General features: G+C 40.5%; 1 protein-coding gene across 1 annotated transcript in view; it reads left to right on the forward strand.

Annotated features, from left to right (window-relative positions):
• LOC113045261 (protein phosphatase 1 regulatory subunit 29-like) overlaps positions 1-18,883 on the forward strand; it is a 92,504-nt gene extending 73,621 nt beyond the window's left edge. The window contains exon 3 of the mRNA XM_026205511.1: positions 7,581-18,883. Coding sequence (XP_026061296.1) covers positions 7,850-10,546 — 2,697 coding nt within the window. The 5' untranslated portion in view covers positions 7,581-7,849 and the 3' untranslated portion in view covers positions 10,547-18,883. The remainder of the gene's footprint in view (positions 1-7,580) is intronic.
• The last annotated feature ends 4,151 nt before the right edge of the window (positions 18,884-23,034 follow it).

Raw genomic sequence — 23,034 nt, forward strand, 5'->3', positions numbered from 1 at the left:
AAGGGCATATAGTAGTAAAATAAACAGAATGCATTTGAACTATTTGCAAATAATATTTTTCTTTTAAAATACACACATATTTACTCCTAATTGTATACATATCATTTTGAAATTGGCTCTGTTTCTGGCCTGGTTCAATTATGAATTATACATTACTCTACCTTACACTCCTTCAGAATTAAACCTGAAGCATCATGCTACTCTTAACAGTAACAGTTTGAATTGAAGTCTTTTTCCACTTTTATTGACAAATACAACAAAAAATGACGGGGTCAGCTGTATCAGCAAATTATGTGTGTTTAACCTGAACCGCAGCACCCACATTAGCACCTGACCCCTAGGCCACGACTCAGACTTTCAAGACAGAGATTTTCAATGAAATTGGCATTAAATGTGCGCCATTATTCAATAGTTGCAGAAAAAAAAGGGTTTGAAATGTAAAAGAATTGCTGTTAGTCTTACCCTATGGGATGAATTATATAAACCAAACTACTTCAGTATAAGTACTTTGTTTCAGGTTTTATCAGTTCATGAAAAGTTAAATACTACCCTACAGACAAGAAATGCAAAGTTTAAGATCTGAAAGCTGTGAGTTAGTGTGTGAAGCATGAGTCACTGTGTGTTAGACAGTAAAGTTACAGACAGGAGCACACGGCATATGTGTCATGAAGTGTAAGTGAAGGGCAGGAATGTATGCTAAATACTCTCTGGTGCGGTTAAATGCAGGATTTGGGACATTCCTTGTCTCTCTCTCTCTCTCTCTCTGTGGACACCTGAGACACTGGGAACTGGGTCACATAGCTCCGTCCTTTAGTGAGGCATGATGGGGCATGTAGACCTCATTTCCTTCCCTTATCCGCTCTCTTCCTCCTCTCCCGTGGGGCAGAAAGTGCTGCCCTGGTCTGATCCCTGGTGGCTGGATTCCCCTGCTAGACCAAACCTCTCCACAGAAGGGGCTGTCTCAACAGAATGGGTGGCTGTCCCATGAACAGCCCCGCACTGTGGGAGATAGACATGGTTTAGTGCTCAGCTGCATCTGTCTGCTTAGTTAGCCATGCATGTTGACTGCAGCCACAGATGATCAAGTGTAGAAGTGTTACTTCAGCCAGGGGAATCATGCAATTTTATATATATACTGTATATAAAAAAAAAATTCCAGATAATGAACTACACTGCACATGAATCCTGAAAGATAAACATTCACCAGTCAGAGGATCATGGCAAAAAAAATCAAGATGAACATAGAATGACCACCCACTTCTATAACGTATTGCATAGGATGAAATTGTGTCTCTTAAAACTTTTTAAAAGCTTAAAACTTTACATGATTTTTATTAATTTTTTTAGGAATACTCCTAGCTCCAAAACTTCTGGGTGGTTACTTTTGCACTTTAATTATGAAAGATCCAAATACTACATTCAAGATCAACTCTTTTGAGTCTAGTTTAGCCTGGAGAGATGAATCAGACCTTTGAATTCCGATGAAACTTGAAAGGCATCAGTCAGCTAAACCCCCACATTTACATCTATGTGACATAAACTTTTATCCAAAGCATTTTATGTTGTATTTAAGTTAAACATTTTAAGAGTTCATGTCTGGGAATTAAAACTTTGATCTTGATGTGGTAAACACAATGCAGTACTTTTTGAGCTCCAGGAATGCTAGATTTCACAAAGAGAAAGTTTCCCTTGCTTTTGAGCAGCATTCATATTAAAGAATCACGCACAGAATGTCCTCAACTACAGCTTACAAAGTAAAACCTTTCACGATTATATGAACACTTGCTCAGGGCAGAAAAACCACTGCGTGTGGGCCAGGATTTCTAAAAGAAACTACTTGTTTTTTTTTTTTACAATCACACATATATACATGCACACTAAATAGGGGCCAAACATAATCAAGTTGCAGTGGACCATACAAAGTCACAATTTACAGGGATCGATCTGCTCTAATTGGAGAAGAGAGCACAGACCTCCCTGCAGGAAAGATCCGCATTGTGCCTCGCCATGTTACTGCGGGAGGCCTTGTGTATATGTTGGTATGCGAGAGTGTTTCCAGTAGTATATGTGCCACTGACAAAGCCAAAGAAAAGGGTTGTGTCTGTTTATCAAAGTGTTGCCTGTTAGCACGTTAAGTCTTGAACAGAACGCACTCCCCGCGGGAAGGATGAAGTTGACTTACACAGTCTGAACCTCACTCACAGATCAGAGGCTGGGCAGCTTTTCACACTCTCAGACTCACTTTCTTGGCTGTTTCTCAGTCTGTCCTTCACTTTGTCTCTGGGGAAGGTACAAGCATTAACTGAGAGACTCGTGGTCACGGGGTAGCGGTCAGCCTACTGAACTTGTCTTTCTCAGATTAAGGGAGTGTGGGTAAGCTGTGCCATTTTTACTTAAAGGCTTAGTTCACCCATAAATTATGTCATAATTTACACATACAAGACATTCCAAACTGGTGAGACCTATTTCTTTTGTGGAACATAAAAACAGTTATGGTTCCATTTGGTTCCATGTGACTTCCATTGTACAGACAAGTATACATTGGAAGTCATTTGGAACCAAAGCTGTTTAGAGACCAACATTCTTCAAAATATCTTCTTTATGATGACAGAATCTTTGGATAGACAGTCCTAAGTTGTGCTAAAGGCATGAAAATATAATAGAGGTTAAAAAATAAATGAATAAATACACCTACATTTTTTTTTTCAAGATAACCTTCTTAATTAAGGCACAGTTAATTTTTTGACATAATTTAAATCATGCCATTAACAATGCATCATGGACTGTGTAGCTCTAGATACGGTTTTGACATTTGACAATTAAAATGTACAGTTTACTCACTGACACATCTTACCCCACTCATAAAACCCACTAGCACAGACTTATCACGCACATCTTTTTCCTACATACTGTTACTCTCCCATACAGGTGCCAATCTCATAATGACTACTAATCATCCCCATGGACTAAACACAGTGTGTGCATGTGTCTATACACAGACATTTCTAAAGTCTAAGTGCAGTGATGTTGTGTGATGCTGCTGCAACAGCAGGTGTGTGGTATACAAACATATGCTCCCTGTGGGTTTGTTAGAGGCTTGGCATGGCTCCTGCTGCAGATGTTAAGCAGTATTGGCTGAGCTGTGGCTCACAGCAGACAAACAAACCTGATGAATCAAGCCACCTCTCACAATCTCAGATCACCTTACATGCCTCACATCGATTGATTCAGACTGTCTCACATCATGTTTCTCTTCCTCAAGTTGCCTCGCATTGCTTCATACCACCTTACATTATTTCTCTATAACCCTTACTTTGCTTCAAACTGCTTCTCATCACCTCACATTGCTTCAAAAAGGCTTGTATCAAGCCACACTGCTTCGCATTGCTTTAAACTTACTTTTATTAGTTTCACAATGTTTATATGCATGGTAGTAATAGAGTTATAGAAGGTTTTTGTGAAGATGAGCTTCAGTCTGCATCTATTTGTTCAAGCATACATGACATATTTGTAATGAGATATTTTCCATATGTCTCATAATAATACATTTTAATGTATATATAGTATTTTAATCTTTTGGGGTATGAATTTTTTTCAATGATTTTGATATAACTACCTTATGCTCATAAAGGCTGCATTTACAGTATTTGCTCAAAACAGTAAAAACAGTAATATAGTGAAATTTGTACAATTTATATTGAACTGTTTTCTATTTGAATACATTTTAAAATGTGATTTAATGTAATTTATTCAGTGGTCATTACTTTAGTCTTCAGTGTGCCACGTGATCTTTCAGAAATCATTCTAATTCTGATTTGATGCTCAAGTAACAATTAGTATTATCAATAATGAAAGCAGTTCTGCTGCGTTTTTTATTTTTCCAAAAAAAAAAATACTGAACATGTTTTATATACATTTTGTAATATGTTTTCACATTGAAAGGATTAAATGAAATATGTTTTCAATTTAGCCTGTCTTTCAGAGCAATTGCACAACAGCAAGGCCAACTGTGTGTATATATATATATATATATATATGAATAAATTCAGTCTAAAACTGAAATACAATTGCATTATGTAGGTCTAGGTCAATTACATTATAGGTTTTTCTTTTTCTTCTTTAAAAAACAGACAGGTACGATTTCTGTCTGACTAAATACAGGACATTTAGTTACAGGATAAATTATTGCTTTAGTCTGATTTAAAGTGCATGTGAACATATATGTGCCTAACATTTCTTTAGACTGTGCAAAAGTTACGCCACCTGACATTGCTTAAAACTGCTCCGTATCAGCTCATATTGCTTCAGATCACCTCGCAAAGTACCGCCTCATGCTGCTTCAAATCGACTCATATCACTTTTCACCACCTCACATTGCCTCACATCACTTTGCACTGCCTGACATTTCCTCCAAATACGGCAAAGCATGGCCAGCCTGCTCCCTTGCATCAGTGTCAACACTGTCCCAGATACCTGTCAGTGGAGACATTGAGACCATGGTGATGTGCTGTCCATATAACAGCTGGTCTCAGTGCCATTCTAGTCAGCAGCAATGAGGACGAGGCTCCATCAGAGTTACGGTGCCGTAACCCTTCTCCAACTCTTAGAAGTCATCTAGAGATACTCTTCCACCAACGCTACAGACCTCATGAAGCATAAACCATTGCCAAATCTTTAAATAAGCTCTTGTTTTCTTTGCTTCTCTTCTCCTCCTCCTCCTCACATTTCTCACCCTATATTTCTCATATACATGTTCTTTAAAACAAAAGATATTTGCACTTGAGTCTTTGGAAAAGTTAAAACACATCTGAAACATATAGTGCGACTGCCAGATTGTCTGCTACAAGTACATAATGCATGTTAATATAGATGTTCTCTGGGGATTTCAGATTTAGCCAATACCACCACACAAAGCAGAACTGTGGCAATGTGTGTTGTTCTGCGCCTACATAGTGCACAAATTATCAAACGCTCTTGTGTATTGGTATGTCTTATAATATCACATGTGATCATGGGACATATGGTCACATACACACCAATCCGAAATGAGACTTCTTACACTTTCATGTAGCAAACCTCCCACTCAGGACCTGTTAGGATTTACTAAAAGAATAGGTTGGCAGACGGAAAGATTAAGGGGGGTAAAGAGAAACTTAATATACTTAAACACTGCCAATATAAAATTTATTTACCTGTGCTTACTGTAAATGTAGGCCCCTTTCTGTGTACACAGATGTCATTTAGATTTAGAGGAATATCATCATAACTAATTAGGTAATAGTCTTGGAGAGACACCAATTGCTAATGGGCAATCATAGCGAGAGCACATTCCAAGTTTAGACCAGGTGCCAATCTGTATGTAGCTCTGACGACTGTACCAAATTAATGAAAGCAGGCGAGCAAACGCTTTGTGTACAATCGGTCGATATCTCATGGTGTAAAGGTATTGAGTCACAAAACAAACAAACGATTTCTATCCCACTGAGGTTGTTATAATTCTTCATTTATTTTAGCTGGTCTCGCTCTCACACATACAGACTGCTCTCTCATCGGGATGCACCCCCTTGCCCTAGTCCCAGCCCTAATTAAAGCTTCCTTTGGGCCTCACTATGTGGAGCACCAAACCAGATCACATCTCTGGTGGGCTGAGGAAGAAAGTGAGAGGAACACTGAGATAAGGTGGAGGGGCATCACGATTTAGGCATGATCAGACTGTAAATGTTGCCTGCTAGCCTCTTAATAGGACTGTTTTGTGATTGCATGTTTCACTGAAACTGTCATTGTTCTTGTTTCATTCATATTTTGCAGTGTGGGATTCGGTAGTGATCTAAAAACAATAGCAGATGATCTCTAATTACTCTCAGGGCACGTTTCAATGCAGACTAGCAAACATTTTCATTCAGTTTAAGCAAAATTTGCTTTTGTACAATTAACTGAGCGACAGTAAGAAATGATGAAACATAGCGGGTGCAAAAGATAAAGAGACTGAGAGAAAATGCAATGACGGAAAGTAGTAGAAGAAAAAGAGGGAATTTTATCTGTGTCAAAGAAGGGTTTAACAACCTTGGCCTTCATAGTGGAGATAGATTGGTAACTAGGACTTGCTACAAACGTTTTTATAACATAGAGCTAATACTTGAGGCCACTGTAGATTGTTGTCTGAGAGAAACCATGCATTTCTTTCCAGATGATATATAATTTTAGGATTAAATTATATTCTTGTAACTGTAACTTGAGTGTTTACCGATTGTACTCGTGGCTAGAACATAAGAATTAAAGCTACTGTTAGGCTCATCTGGATTGAGGGCCAGATTGAAGTCTGTGCATATGTGTTCCATTTTCCATAGCATTCAGAGGAGGATGGCTCCTGGCACAGTGCAAAAGCATTTTAATCCCCTATTTCTATACATACCTTTTCTTCTATGACATACAGTACTCCTGAAATGGGAAGCATGGGTGGATGATTAATGATGTTTGTCATATCATGATCCCCTCTTGCTGTCGGTATGGAGGCCTGACTGATAGGTGGCAGGGTGAGATGAATGAGCCCTATTCTTGAAAGCCAGTGCATGGCTCATTTACTTCTGTTCTAATGATTTAGACGATTAAATCCAAGGGTAGGGCACTATTTGTTCTTACATCTAATTAATGATTTGTTGGGAAATGGTCCAAATGGAAGTGGGTCTCCCTGGTTTTATATAGGGAGTGTTTCTGATTTTGTACAAGAGATTCCTGCAACAACTAAGCACATATAAACAAATTCATGAATTTGTGCCAACTTGTTTAATCGCTTGTGCTATCTCATCATTAGCTATAATGAAAATATGGACCAATTAAATGTTTGAACTAAAGCATCCCACATGGAAAAAACCGTTATAAACATTAATATAGGTTTTGATATAGGTTTTTAATATATGTGACATATATACAATTGGCCGTTTTCCTATATTAAATGTACATATGTACATATATGCACATATATACGTGCATACATATAACTATATAGGTACATATATCCATGTACAGTATATATGTTTGCATATACAACAAACCTTTTTGTTATACATTTTTCCACTATCTTCATAAAAGAAAGAATTGACCTTGTAAATTATTCAGGAAAGTGTAGACATCATAGCTTTTCATCTCCTTTCACTTAATTGACATAGTTAAATTCCATAACATGCCAATTACATGTGATAACAATTTCACGTGTTCGCATAATTCTTGCATTTTTTTAGTTAGTTAGTTCTTAGTTATTGCCTTGATAATAGAAACTTTTAAGATTTACACTTACCCCCCCCCCCAAAAAAAAAAAGCAAAAAAGATTTTTTTTTTTGTATTTTGTGATAACCAAATTAATTGTTTTCAAATTTGATTTTATAAATCGTGTGTAGATTTTTTTTTTTTAAAGTTACGTTGAATATTTTTTTTTATTTGTTTGTTTGTGTTTGTTGTTTGATTTTACATAAGATTAAATACAATATTATAAAATTTTGTATTTGTAGACTTTTGATGTTTTATACTTTTATATTTTCCTGTTAAATTAAGCTCATATGTATTGTCTTTGTTTTATTTTACAGATTCATCAGGGAAGATTTCAGCAATTGTCCTTCATGTCAAGATTGGTGTGAAAAATGTATCAGGCACTAACTGTGCTATACTGGATATGAGCAAATATGGGGACTCTGCAAGAAACCATGACAAGTCAACAGCTTTGACAGCCCAAAAGGAAATCCATTTGTTTTTGCATTTGTGAAAGATATTTTTTTACTCTCAATAGAAAACTCCCATAAGAATCTAACCTTGTTTTCCTTTATTTTAAAACATCCCCTTCCTCTCCACTCCCATCATGATGAGTGTATTGACGGCCTTCAGTCCTTCCTGTACCACCGTCCTTTTCCTTCCCTTTTTTATGCTCTTATGCCCACCATCATTGGTCAGAGGTGACTGCTGGCTCATCGAGGGGGATAAAGGTTATGTGTGGTTGGCCATTTGCAGCCAGAACCAGCCACCATATGAGACAATCCCACAGCACATCAACAACACAGTACATGACTTGCGACTTAATGAGAACAAGATCAAAGCTATTTTTTTCACCTCCTTGAGTCGCTTCACAAATCTGACTGACCTCAACCTCACCAAGAATGAGATCTCATACATCGAAGATGGTGCTTTTGCAAGCCAAGCAAATCTACAGGTTTTGCAACTTGGATATAACAAGTTAACCAACCTGACTGAAGGTATGTTGCGAGGTCTGGGACGCATGCAATGTCTTTTCTTGCAGCACAATCTCATAGAAGTCATTGCCACCAATGCATTCTGGGAGTGCCCCAGCCTAAGCAACCTCGACCTGTCATCGAACAAGCTAGCCCGACTAGACCCATCTACTTTCACTGTGTTGGGCAGGCTCATGGGATGTGAGCTTGCGGGAAACCCTTTCCACTGCGGCTGTGAGCTCTATAGTTTCCTCACCTGGTTAGAGGCCTTCAACAATGTCACACACACCTATGATCGACTTCAATGCGAGACCCCACGGGAGTTGTTTGGCTATCCATTGCTGAGTCCTGTAGCTGGGCACGGACGGAGTGCTCGCTACATTCTTTCCTCTGTGTGCCGGGATGGGGTGCGGATTCCAGGAATGACATCTCTTCCACCTGATCCTGATTCTTCAGGCATGGGTCCTGACATGTTTGAACACTTTGGACCATACCACCAGCCCACAACTTCCTCCTCATCTGAGAATGCATTTAGTCCCAGCATCAAACTGCATCATGTGTCTCTTTCCTCTGCGTCCCTTCTTATCCAGATTCCAAAGCCATACAGCAAGATGTACATCCTGGTACAGTACAATCAGAGCTTTGTGTCAGTTGTGAGGAACTTGAAGAATAAAAAGGAAATGATCACCCTTAACAAGCTCAAACCAAACACCAACTACACTTTCTGCGTGGCATCAATACGCAATTCACAGCGCTACAACCACACTTGTTTATACTTTTCTACCAGAGCTCCAAATCCAGATGACTTGATGCCTCCACCCTCCACGACCACCCACTACATCATGACCATTGTTGGTTGCCTCTTTGGAATGCTCATTATTCTCGGGTTTGTCTACTACTGCTTGCGAAGACGTCGCAGAAAAGAAGAGAAAGAAAAATCCATTTGTGTGAAGAAGACCATTCTGGAAATGCGATATGGACCAGAGGTGGCAGCGGCAGTTGCAAATGACCCCACAGCTATCCAGAAACTTCATGAGCAAAGCCACCATCAGCATCACCATGGCAAATTACCCATGTCCTCCTCATCCAGCTCTGCCATGCTTGGCCATGGTTCCGCTAACACTAGTTCCTCACGTCTGTCCTCCATTCCTCAAGTAGAAAAGATGGCAACTGCCTTCTCCGAGGCCATGGCCACTAAGGGCAACTATATGGATATTAGGACCTCTGTAGGAGGAGACGAAAGGGGGAGAGATGGAGCTATGTTACATGGTGTTCGGGAGGAAGATCTCAGTGGAGATGATGGAAGTGACCTGTGTGACGATTCAGATGATGATGGCCGTGGATCGGCATCTGAGATTTCAACAATTGCAATGGAGGTTGACAAGGTCAACCAGATAATTAACAACTGCATTGATGCACTTAAGCTGGACTCTGTTGCAACATCTGTTTCAACCACAGCAAGTGGTCCAACCTCACCCCCACCTACCTCTACCTCCTCTCTGACCAGAGGATTGATTCCCATTTCTACTAGTGTCAATGATACTTGCCAAGTCTTTCCTTCCCCAAAAATTCCTCCTCCACCCCCTCGTCCCTTCACAGCTCCTCTGTCCGAGAGACCTGGGATCACAGGGGGTGGCTTTGTGTCACCACCATACCGTCCACCTCCCCCAGCTTCTGCAGTTAGGCCCATACAAAGACAGATGAGTGCCGATGCAGCTGTCATTGTCTCTTCTTCCAAGAGGCACTGCCGCCCTTCCAGTGGGAAAGGTCGCGTTTACAGCCTAGATGTTCCAGAACCCCACAGCCCAGATCCTTGCCAGTATCCAGACAAGGGCAGCCCATTGGGGTGTGGTGAGCCCCTGGAGAGGCTCCCTTTAGTAGGTAGTGGTGGTGGTGGTTGTAGCATTGATGGTGGTACTTTAGATGGGATGGGCATTCAGCAGCACCTGGAGGTGCACCCAGACTACCACTGTGCAGAACATCGTCACTCAGTCCCTGCCCTTTACTATGAGGGCTCTCATGACTCCCCAGCCCAAAGGGTCTCTTTTCTCAAGCCTCTGTCACGCACCAAGAGAGACGCTGCTTCCTACTCTCAACTCTCTCCCCGTCACCACAATTACTCTGGCTACTCCTCGAGTCCAGAGTACTCTTCTGAAAGCACCTTGCGCATCTGGGAGCGCTTCCGTCCCCACAGAAAGGGTCCACATGAGGAGTCCTGTTATGTAACAGCTGGAAATGCCTTGCGCAAAAAGGTCCAGTTTGCCAAGGGGGAGGACTTGCATGACATCCTTGACTACTGGAAGGGTGTGTCAGCACAGCAAAAGCTGTAATCTATGCGACTGCGTGGAAACACAGCGCAAGTCTCCTTCACTGCCTGATAAACCAGGAGAGAGCGACTGTAGTAAAGAAATCGGGTAAAGGCTGCAATGTGCAAAGCGTAGCCAAGTTTGTCAGGGTTTGAGGACAAGTTACTTTAATCTGTTTTTGTACAGTGGGCCAAAAAGAGAGTAAAAGAGCCTAAGGATACAATATACACATAAGATAACATTCAGAGATATTATCTGAGAGGGTGACAATTGTCGTACTCAGTAAAAAAGGGCAGATGGGCTTATCATTTGTCATTAATTGAAATAATTGTATTTTACTCAGCATTCATCTGTGTGTTCATCATTCATATGGTGAGACCTTTGTAACCTGAGTCCTCATTCAGCTTGAGACAGAATCTCTGTTTATCCTCCCACTTAAAAAAAAAAAAAAAAAAAAAAAAAAGGCCATCTCATTCATTTGTTAGGTGGGAATGTGTATGAGTGTGTGTTTTAGTAGAACAAAATAATGCACTCATTTTCTACAAACCTGTCAAAAGCAGTTTACCCCTTCCATATTTTAGAGACTATACACAGGGCAACCAAATTTACATTTCAATAGCACTACTCATGTGAGAAAATAAAGGAATGGAGTGAAGGAAAAGATAAAAAAAAATGAAACAGAAAAATCTCCCTGTATGGCAGCTGCTTGCTGTGCTGAGCAGGATGACATAAATAGTGCAATGAGTGCTAGAGAAAATACTGTATATTTACTAGCGTCTGTGGAAAATGTGAAAATCTGTGTTTGAGATTAAACAGACATAGCTCTGTACCTCTCTCATCACTGATGCATTATTATTAGCATTTCTTTATCAGAGGTTACCTTGTCACCTGTATCACAGCATGAGCACAAAGTGGCTGTTGGCAGTAGAGGTTTATGTATTCTGTTCCTCTGCCCTAAGGTCAATTTGTTTAGTCCATTAATTGGCTTTTGGAAGCCTGTTGCTGCCAGCTGAGCAATCAACAGGCAAACTAACCTAGACCCTGTTGTGACACTTTTAAACTGATGCTTTATATGACATGTTTCTCCAGGCTTTTTTTTTTTTTTTTCATTAATTTATTTATTGGGGTAATTATTATCCATGATGCTGATACTGAAATTATGACAACATAACAAGTAGCAATAATTGATTTAATAAATTATAGAAAAAATACAAATAATTTATTTTAATGAACAAATATTTTATGCTCTTGTTATCGCTTACTAACTTTTGGTTTCAATGTTGATTACAGCTCTTCCCACTTTATCTCTGTCAGCAATTATTTTAATAATGTCCAGTTAGATTAGACTAACTAATTAGCAATTAGCCAGGCTATATCCTTTAGTGTGCAAGGGTAAGCATCCAAGACCTCCAATTTGATTAAAAGAGATCACTCTTGCTTCTTTTCTCAGCAACCAAGTTCAGCCTACAGTTTCATGGACCAATAAACCAAAACATTTGATTGGTGGCTCTGTGGGAAAATGTACATCCGTTTACAACATATTCTCAAGTATGAAATATGAGATATCCAGCAGGCACATGAAATGAATTGTGTTTACTCAGTGTATTATAATTATACCCCCACCCCACTCTAAATGTTCAATTCAGTTTAAGTTTATTTGTATAGCACTTTTTTGATACAAATTGTAGCAAAGCAACTTTACAGAAAATTAAGTTTTTACAATATTTAGGACTAAATACATTGCTTAAAGGTATAGTTTCACCTAAACATTAAAATTCTCTATTCAGCTTTGTGTTGTTCCAAAACTGTATGACTATCTTTCTTCTGCAAAACACAAGAGGTGACATTTTGAACTGTTTCCCATATTCTTTTCCGTACATATACTGTACAATGAATGCGGACTGAGCTCACAAATTTCAAAAAGGACGCAAAAGAAAGCGTGTTTCTCAAAGCTATTGTGTGTCCTCAGAAGGCTTTGTATGTAGCATTCAAGTAATATAAACCACTTTCATTATAATTTTATGCTTTTGCATTCTTTTTAGAGCTTAAAGGCCGCAGTCATGATTGATTATAATTGCATGGGAAAGAGCATAGTAAACTTGACACTTTGTGTTATATGTGTTTGTTACAACATGAAGGTGCTTACTTTTTTTATTTATTTCAAATTAACAAGTAACAGGCACTTAACTTGACATCACTTCTGGTGAAACATGTCTGAGATGTCCAGTTTGAAAATTAGATTTATTAAATTGAAACAAAATGCAGACAGCTCATATGGGGGTTAGCATTAGCCAGCAAACCTCTTTATTTTGCCCCCATTTTCAGCATCAGGTGTTTCTGTGCCTTCAGTAAAAGGTTCCATTATTTGATGTAGTACCACATAAAGAGCCATTTCTGTAAATCATAATATATCCCTTTATTTAATAAGGGGCTCATTGTAAATAAATGTTCATATACCATCTTTCTTCATCTTTCTTACCATTTCTCTCGATTAATTTTTTTTCATTGTAAATATGTAACAGATACCTGCCAACATTGGACATACACTCAGGCAGAATGTCTCTTTGGTTGTCTGTTTTTGGTGGCTTTAAAAAAAAATTTGTTCAAGGATTTTACAGGATGCTTAATGGTTTACAGAAGAAGGGACAGCAGCAGCTATAATGTGGATTATTAGGGCACTACTTGTGTGCTTAAGACATTGCAGAGAGAAAAGTTGGACCTTAACCGAACAAACTGTTCTCTGGCAACTGAAATGGACCAATGAAGGACTGCTACCGGAGGCTTACTGTGACATTTTCCTCACTTTATGAACCTGATTTTAAAACCACTTGGACTGGTATTAAGGAACTAACAATGAACACTCAATCTTAAATGACTGTTCATTTTTATAACAGTAAAAATTGATGCCCAGCTTTATGTTTTTAGATATGTTTTTTTATTGTGCCTCCCCTCATTGACAAAGAAAAAAAAAGAAAGCAACAAAAAAGAAAGAAAAAAAACTTTGAAGGGAAGTAATAATACAATTGGCATGGCATCTATAAGATTTTTCTGTTATGTATTATTTGTTTTAGAAAATGTGTGCTTACTGTTTTTTCTTATCATGCTTTGCTGGGGAGTAAGATTGTGGTGTTCCCTTTTCAATTTGCTCAAGCTTGAACATTCCCTCAGCTCCCTTGAACATTTCCCCCATTCGTTCAGGACAAACTGACAATTCAATTATTTCAAGTTAAGGTCTCCCTCCACCAAATCACATTTTTATATCAGACCTCCATTCATATGCTATTTCATGATTTAATTCATTCTTTCTTTATTTTTTCACTTGGCCTTTAACTTTTGACTTGACGAGTCATGCATAATTACCCAGTTCAGCCAAACAACGTTTGTTTACCACCCTACTACAGAACTAACAGGCAAAGATAGTCATTTCATGGCAGTGCCACTTTCTTTATGCTGAAATGATCGTAGTGGATAGTTGGGGGTCAGAGTTTCACTACCGCTGTTTTTGGAGGAGTTTAATAATGCATGTGTATGTCTCTTCTTCTCAGTCCGGTGCTAAAGTATTATTATATTCCTGCTCCATGTTTGCATCGCTGTAAAAATTTAGATTTTGTTAACAATTCAACGTTCAGAAGTTCCTGAATAACCTGTTTTGACCAGGAAAGCCACGTTGACTATTGTTGATACCAGCTCTGGTTGAACGAAATAGTGATCTGTAGTGGACTGTAGGCTGTTTTTTATTTTTTTCGGTATTCTGTTACCTATAACCAGTCAGTATCACATGGCATAGGATATTTAAAAGTGTGGCTTAATTTATGTTCGGTCAAAGTGTCATATTTTTATATTAATATGTTCTTTCTGTAGGCCCTCTGACAAGAGTTGTGTTAAGGAAGTTGGTTGTACTAAGAGTAGAAAATACTTTGACATTAATCATTGTCATATTTTAGTATTATTACATTGAGCGTAAAGTGGATTACTCTTCCACAGCAGTTTTTACTTTTCTAAGCTCTTTAGCTTCCTCTTAGTGTTAGACACTACAGAAGGAGATTGGCTTGAAGAGAGCTAAAGAGATATGATTTAATGCTTTGAAACAAGATTTTCACTCCAACCTCCTTTCTTTTTAGTGATGATTTATTAACAAATTTCGGGAGGAGGATGCAGAGGTAATCAGGTTCGGGAACAATTACCAATCTCAGAGCCCTCTCCTCGGACTCGTGAAACAGCCTTTGAATTGCAAGAGTGACAGAGGTGAAACTTTTGGAGGTTATTAACTAATTCTGACATAAATCCCCATTATTTATTAATTATTTTGAAACTAAGGTCCAAACTCTTCACTTATGTGTATTGTTCTCAATTTGTATTGAACACATTTAAATTCAATTACTTGTTTTTACAAGAATAGCATTCATATTTAACTGACTTAATAATTTCTCAGGACCAAATATTGTTTGTCAAGCTTATTATTGCCTCTTAAATCCAAAAAGGACTACATGCAGTCAACATGTTCTGAGGTGTCTTTGAAGGTCCTACTCGTTGGCTTTGCCCATCTTTGTTCATGCTCAAAAGAAGCTTAGAGAAAATCACTCCGAGGGTCTCTGGAGTCAGGATAATTGTGCCTCTTTTATGAAGCTTTTAAGTCTATTCTCCCTCTTTGTGCAGAAGAGCTCCACACTGGCATGTTTTCCCTCTGATATTTTCCAATTGCTTGTTCTTTTCTCTCAAATGTTCTCTGAATTCTGTTTTGACGGTGAGGTAGAAAACAGCAGGATTGTGAGAGACAGGCTTCAAGTTGGATAACCGCAATTGTTTCGAACTAGAGGAGACAATAAAAGGGCCAGTTTCTGTGCTTCTCAAACACACAGCCCAGGGGCTTTGAGAAATAAGAAAAAATTAAGAAATAAATCTTTATATTAAACTGTGATTGAAAGAGACGAAAGCGTGTGTTGAGTGATGAAGCAAGTGCAGGAGAGAGGGGGTTAAATCTGAACGAGCTCATCAAAGTGAGTCAGAGAATGTATGATGATGGAAAAGACTCAGGATCAGGAGGAGACAGTAAATCAGGAGTGAAGATGATGCAGCAAGTGTGTAGGAGTACTTTGAGAGTAGAGAGAATCAGAGAATGCAAGCTGCATCAACCTGATAATGAATGAATAAACAACATTCCCAAACTGTAATGTTATGAAGTGGGGAAAGCCTACCTTAGATGATTAGATGGTCTGAATTGCCTTTAACAGATTTAAATCCAAATGTGACCCTGGGCCACCAAACCAGTTTTAAATGGCTGGGATATATTTTTAGGAATATCAAAAAAAAAAAAAACATTGTATGGATCAAATTTTTATTTTAATGCCAAAAATCATTAGGATATTTAGTAAAGATCATGTTCCATTAAGATATTTTGTACTTTTCCTACCGTAAATATATCAAAACCTAATTTTTGATTAGTAATATGCATTGGTAAGGTCTTCATATGAACAACTTCAAAGGCGATTTTCTCAGTTGTTTGATATTTTTGCACCCTCAGATTCCAGATTTTCCTCGACCAAATATTGTCTGATCCTAACAAACTATACATCAAAGGAAAACTTATTTATTCAGCTTTCAGATTGTGTATATATCACAATTTCAAGAAATTGAGCCTTATGACTGGTCTTGTGGTCCAGGGTAACAAATGTTTATTGGTTCATTCCAAAGGGATAGTTCACCTAACAAAAAAGAAAAAAAAGAAACCAGCGGTGGTCACTAAGGAAAAAGCTGTATGAAGATTATTTTTTATAAATACAACTTATTTGTTGTTGTTCCACAGAAAAAAATAACGTTGTCCCCATTTTGGAAAGCAAATAATGACAGAACTGTCATTTTCGGGTTAACTATCCTTTCAGCTTCACACTCTCCTCTCAGAAATCGTGGGAAATGTTTAAAAATACATGTGGGAATGTCAAAGGAGCTAACTTGGATTTTCCCAGCGATTCACAATAGGAGATCACACCAGTTAATCCTGGGTACTCTTTCATCCCTCTCCATCACTCACTTCTCAATTAACTTCAGACTCCACCAGCTTGATGTCCTTTCTTTCACTCATTCCCTCTGTAGTCTCACTCTCTGTCTACAGGCCAACATATCAAGATATCTCTAGAGCATTGCTGTGGAGAAGAACAGAGGACACTTAATGAATCCATATATTTAAAGGTGCACTTAAACTTAGTTTGTTTTGCTGGCTGTAGTCTAGCAGTAGTGTTAGTGTAACAGTACATCCTTATGTTAGTTTAAAGTCTAAAATGTTTCAGCATGGAAGGGATTTAGGCACTAATGAACAGAATGCACATCTTAGAGTGTTTTTTATGTATAAATTGCTGAGGATTCACTGTATGTGTCTTGCAGTCGGACTTTGGCTCTTTATAAAGTGGGTGGTTTGGAGGGGTGGTATTTGGGTCTTCTCTGTCATTCATTTGATTATTTTTACAGTCAATCTGAATACTCAAATAATGCCTCAAAAACTGTTTTGCCAAACCTGAGGGTAAAATGTTCAAAATGGTGACAATGGCCTTTTGTGTTTAATTTTGTTTTGTTTTAATCCTCCAGTATAATAATCTCCTCACATGATGTTGGCATGAGTTTGGCGGGTCTGTCTCTGTTTTCTTGAGCATCTTTGAGCCTTCACCTGTCCCAAAATATGGCTCAGGAATATTTATGACAATTATTAGCTTGCATCTCCTTTTATTCTCTTTTGCTTTAGTAGCCCTCCTTTCACAAATATGATTTCATATTCCAAAAAAACAGGAGGTGAATAGTAGACAAATAGCTATATTTGTGAATTTCAAACTTTGTAAAAAGATGTTATTTTATTTATTTTTTTCATCACTGAAGTTGTAGTTGTAATTGTTATTACTATTTTTCAGGGTGGGAGATCGGGGTGGGTGATCTTAGGGTAACATGTTGTATAGCTTTGGACTGGGTTAATGAAGTGATCCACGTTATCCAGATCTGATTCAATCTGAGACCAGAGAAAGTGGCGGAAAAAGAAACAAAGTGTTATGTTTGCATGATTTCCTGTATTTTTCAAAGAGATGAATTATATTGTTGTGTACACTGAGTGGATATATGTTGCAAATGAAGCAAAAATTAGGCATTGAAATGTTGTCAGAACTTGCCATCATTTTGAGGCACTGAGGTTTATTCATATCTCAGTGATGCTGAACTGTCCCTGAAATACAGTTTTAAACCAAGAAAAAAAGGTGCCTGAAACAATGCCATGGGAAAGCTTTGTATTCTGCCATAAAAAAAAAAAAAAGAAAAAAAGAATGTATTGGTCTGTCTTGTTTAGTGCCAAAATAAGATCTTTATCTCTTATGGTTATTTCGATCTGCAATGAAAAAGAAAAGCGAGATCCTAGCTGGGTCAATTCATCCTCTGCAGAACTCAGTTCCACCTAACAGACTCCAGATCAATAAATGAGAGTATATGGCACATCCACTACATTAACCTTGCAGGTGTCCCACTGTAGCCCCTCGCCTCTGCTGGAGAAAAACATTCTCCCGTGCACGGCTGCTCATTGGATCAATGATGAAGTAAACATCAGCGAATAAATGTTTCAGCATTTTAGAGAAGTCAGTGGGTGGAATAGTCTATGGGCAGTGAAAGAGAGGTACTTAGATAGGGGCTGGTCTGTTCGGGACGCTGGAGTCTCTGAAGGCTGTAAGAGATGCCATTTTCTATTTGGCCTGACTGAAGAAAGAGGCCTGCATTGATTAGTTAAGGCAGTGAAGCCACAACGGCATGTCTTGAGCCAAACCACAACACCAAGCTAATTATGTCTGAACTCCTGCCAATGGCTCTTCAGTTCACTGTCCTGTTAGAACATTATGCATGCACAAATAATATAGCATTTTATTGGTCGAGGCTAGAAAGATTCTGAAAAAGGCCTAAATGTGAGAGAAAAAAATAGTTATTCGATTGATTTTTTTTTTTGAAGTGGAAACCAAAGCTTTTCCACGGCAACACACAAAACATCTCCAACTGTGAGTGAGCTTTCTAACAGTTTGATACCAGACATCATAAGTAGTTGAGCCTTCAGCTACAGGATTAAACAGAATTGTAAATGAATTTCAGCAATTTTAAAGAGCCTCATCCACAATGAGAGATCAGCTGTATATTTCTTTGCATCTCTTTCTATCTAAGGAATGGACCTTAAAAAAGGACACAATTTCTTTGATGTGAGAAAAAAAAGCCTCTGAAATGGTTTACTTACATTTATTTTGCTGGTAATTATATCCTACATCTTCACCACAAATTCTGTACAAAAGATCTATTTCTATATTTGCAATAAATTTGTAATTAAAAAAAGCTGCGGATGCAGTACCTGTTTTATTCACACAAAATATCATTGAAAATGCATGGATATTCTGCAACTCTTGTCTCTTGTGATTTTTGTTTGTCCAAAGTTTTTTAGTGTTTTTATTGAGGGCTGCTAAGTGACTCTTTTGTTTAGTTTTAAATCTTTGTTTGAATCACAGATAAACAAGTGTGAGAAATGTAATACATACTAAACATCTTGCAGAGCCAAACTTTCTATTTTGGCGTAAAGGTTGGTTTACTTTGCAGCTTATTCTGGCCAAAGCTGCCCACATGAACAGAACAGACTTTCTGACCAACATGCACAATATTTAGCTATAGTTCATTTTATGATGTTCTAAGGGCAGCTTATTCAGTATGTCAGCAATAATTTACTATAGATAACTCGTTTAAATAATGGTGAAGCATCCTTCAGTGCAGAGAGCACTAAAAAAATATGGGAAAATATGTGAACTCACCATTTGGCTATACGCCAGATTGTAACACTCCTCTCCATAATTTTATTATTAATTGCTGGATAACAGGAACATGTTGTTCACATTGTAGCTTGTAAATGCAACTTTACATTCCAAAGGACCAAAGAAATCAAAGAAAGAAAAATAGCTCGAGCCATTTTCTGTCAGATGATTTGTGAATGTATGTGATCAAACTGCTAAGAAATTCCAAATAAGCAGAAATGGTTCCAATGTGAGTCAATGATGTCCAGTGAAAGTTGAAATGCTGCATGTTACTCCATACGTTTTACAAGTTTTATAGAAGAAAACACATGAGGATATTTAAGACTCTTTGTTAAAGTGATTTTTTTGACATAAACAGAACTTCTGAACTAGAGAAACAGAGTGGAAAATGAATAAAATGCACCTCATTTAATAACAAGGAAGAACCAGCCAGCAGAACAGAGCTCCAGTAAGAGTCTATGCGTCCTTCTCTTTTCTCTGCTGAGATACAGCGCTCTTATTCCTTCAAACGTACATTAAGTCATCAACATACAAAGCCCACTAAATTATGAAGCAATTAATAATGTTGTGTGGGAGTGCATGATTGATGAGGGGGTGAAACAGCAGGGTGGATATGGATGCCCTGGCCAGGATAAATCATTCATGCCTGTAGGAGAGAGACTTTCAGTCATGCTGCTAATGAAGACTTAAGACGTGCAACAATCTCTCCTCAAAGCTGCAGAAAGAAAGAGAATTAAGATGGAAAAAAGTCTTCAAGATGGATTTAGAAAATATGAAGGCCCCTCTGGTTTAAAAGGCCCCTTTGATTTGAGGTTATTAGAAAATATAATGACTTATATGTAGACTTACATCAGACTTATGTAGCCAACGAGATCTCTTAAACATATATGCTTATATTTAAATGTATCTAAAAGAAATGCACTTACATTTGACATTATAGGTGTCACACACCTGGACTCATTTAATGTGTTTTTGCCCGTGACCCAGTTTCTGTCTTTCCGTGTTTGGTTTGATTAGTTCCCAGGTGTGTCCATTCTATTCCTCATGTGTTCCATGTCCCTGTTAATTTAATGATTCCATCCACCTGTGTTTCCCCAATTATCTGTTGTACATAAGCCTTGTCCTTCAGTTCTGTTTTGTCGGGTCTTCTCACTTGTCCTCACTTGTGACTACTTGCTACTTACGTGTGTCTACCTCTGTGCTCTATGTTGGATATCCCCTGTGTTGGATATATTAAAAGCCTTATTCCGTTTATCCTCGACTACGTATTCCTTCAGGCAGCGTAAGACCGTGACAGAAGACCCGACCTAAAGAAGAAAATAGAAAACTGCGTGTTTTTTTCCTCCGTTTTGTTTTTGTGTTTTCAAAGTCTTTTTGTTTCGTAGTGTTCTATGGATCCCCTCTATCGTCCCGAATTCCTCGTCCTCCTGCTGAAGCAGGAAGGACGTTCTCTCGAGGACCATACCAGACAGTTTTTCCTATTAGCTAATGCCACCAGCTACCCGGACGGCGCGCTCTGCACCTTCTACAACACCAGCCTGAACTCCAAATGCAGAGCGTTGTCGTCCGAAGATGGTCCTCGGGAGGATTTCGCCGCATACGTGGAGTGGACTCTGGCGAGAAATGGCTCATCTTTCACCTTCAGCCCCATAGAGGATCTCGCCAGTCCCACTCCCTACCCAGAGACCAGCCAGCCACCAACTCGCTACACGGAGCCAGAGCCCACCGCAGCCGCAGAGCCCGAGCAATCCATTGACAGGGAACAGGATCTCGAGAGCGCGACTGACCAGGTGTGTGAGCCGGCAACACCGTGCATCGTGGGAGTCCTCGTGGAGATCGAGGGCGTGGAGGAAAGCCCTGCCCACACTCCTGCGACTGAGGGTGAGCTGTATGCAGTCTCTGAAGATCATATGGAGCAAGTTCTGGATCTGATGGACTGGTCTATGGAGGTAATCCCTAATTTTCCTGTTTCCCCGCTGGTTCCGTCCAGCCCTGATTCCCCTGTATACCTTCTCAGTCTCCCACTCCTACCTCCTCCAGTCATTTCCTCTGCTCCATTTCCGCTGGTTCCGCCCAGCCCTGAGTTTTCTGTTTCTCCGCTGGTTCCGCCCAGCCCTGAGTTTTCTGTTTCTCCGCTGGTTACGCCCAGCCCTGAGTTTTCTGTTTCTCCGCTGGTTCCGCCCAGCCCTGAGTTTCCTGTATCTCCGCTGGCTCCGCCCAGCTCTGAATCTTCTGTTTCTCCGCTGGTTCCGCCCAGCCCTGAGTTTTCTGTTTCTCCGCTGGTTCCGCCCAGCTCTGAATCTTCTGTGTCTCCGCTGGTTCCGCCCAGCTCTGAATCTTCTGTGTCTCCGCTGGTTCCGCCCAGCTCTGAATCTTCTGTGTCTCCGCTGGTTCCGCCCAGCTCTGAATCTTCTGTGTCTCCGCTGGTTCCGCCCAGCTCTGAATCTTCTGTGTCTCCGCTGGTTCCGCCCAGCTCTGAATCTTCTGTGTCTCCGCTGGTTCCGCCCAGCTCTGAATCTTCTGTGTCTCCGCTGGTTCCGCCCAGCTCTGAATCTTCTGTGTCTCCGCTGGTTCCGCCCAGCCATGAATCTTCTGTGTCTCCGCTGGTTCCGCCCAGCCATGATTTTTCTGTTTCACCACTGGTTCCGCCCAGCCCTGAATCTTCTGTGTCTCCTGTATTCCCTCCCAGCCTCCCTCTCCCGCCTCCTCCCAAACCTGCTGTTCCCTCTACTCTTTCGCTGGTTCCGTCCAGTCCTGATCCTCCTGTCCTTCCTCCCATCCTTCTCCTCTCTCCTCCTCCTAGACCAGCCAGTTCCTCGCCATCCCTGCTGGTGCCAGTCAGTCCCGCAGCTCACCCTCAGTCCGCGCCATCGGGGCGCGGTGGTTCGCTGCTGGACTGCCAGTCTCCAGCTCCGCCTTGGCGTGTTAAGGCCCTGTCTCCGCCTCCAGCCTCCGAGCCCTGGACTCCTCCTCGGCCCTTCGACCCAGCGGCTCCGCCTTGGCTCTTAGCTCCCTCGTCTCCACCGTGGCCTGTCATCCCACCTGCTCCACCGGGCTCCCTCGTCCCTCCGGCTCCACCTTGGTCAGTCGTCGACCATCCGCCGCCTCGGGACTCCACTCCTCTGGTTCCACCTCGTCACTCCATCCCTCCGGCTCTGTCAGGCTCCTCCTTCCCTCCGGTTCCACCTCCATCCTCGGTCGCTCCGGCTCCACAGCGGTCTGCCAGGACCCTGCCTCCGCCTTGGTCGCCTGAGCCTTCTGCTCCACCTAGGCCCTCCGGAACCTCGACGTCCCCCTGGCTCTGCGGCTGTGCTGCTCCATCTTGGGCTCCTCACCCATCGGTGCAGTCTCCGCCTGTCGGCCCCCTGGTGTCGTCGACCCTTCCTTCACCATGGCTCCTCCCGCCGTCGACTCCACCTTGGATCTCCGTCCTGGCTGGTCTCTGGTGGACCATCTGGCTCCTCCTGCTCCTGTCTCCTCCCTGGCTCCTCCCTCCGTCGTCTCCTCCCTGGCTCCTTCCTCTGTGGTCCCTGTCTGCTGGCCCCCTCCTGGGAGTCCGTCCTCCACCGGAACCTCCTCCCTAGTTCCCACCCACGCCTCCCTCGGTTGTTTCTACGGTGCGAGGACGCACCTACTGGGAGGGGGGAGTACTGTCACACACCTGGACTCATTTAATGTGTTTTTGCCCGTGACCCAGTTTCTGTC

This window comes from Carassius auratus, chromosome 3, assembly GCF_003368295.1.
Source record: "Carassius auratus strain Wakin chromosome 3, ASM336829v1, whole genome shotgun sequence".
Classification (NCBI taxonomy): domain Eukaryota; kingdom Metazoa; phylum Chordata; class Actinopteri; order Cypriniformes; family Cyprinidae; genus Carassius; species Carassius auratus.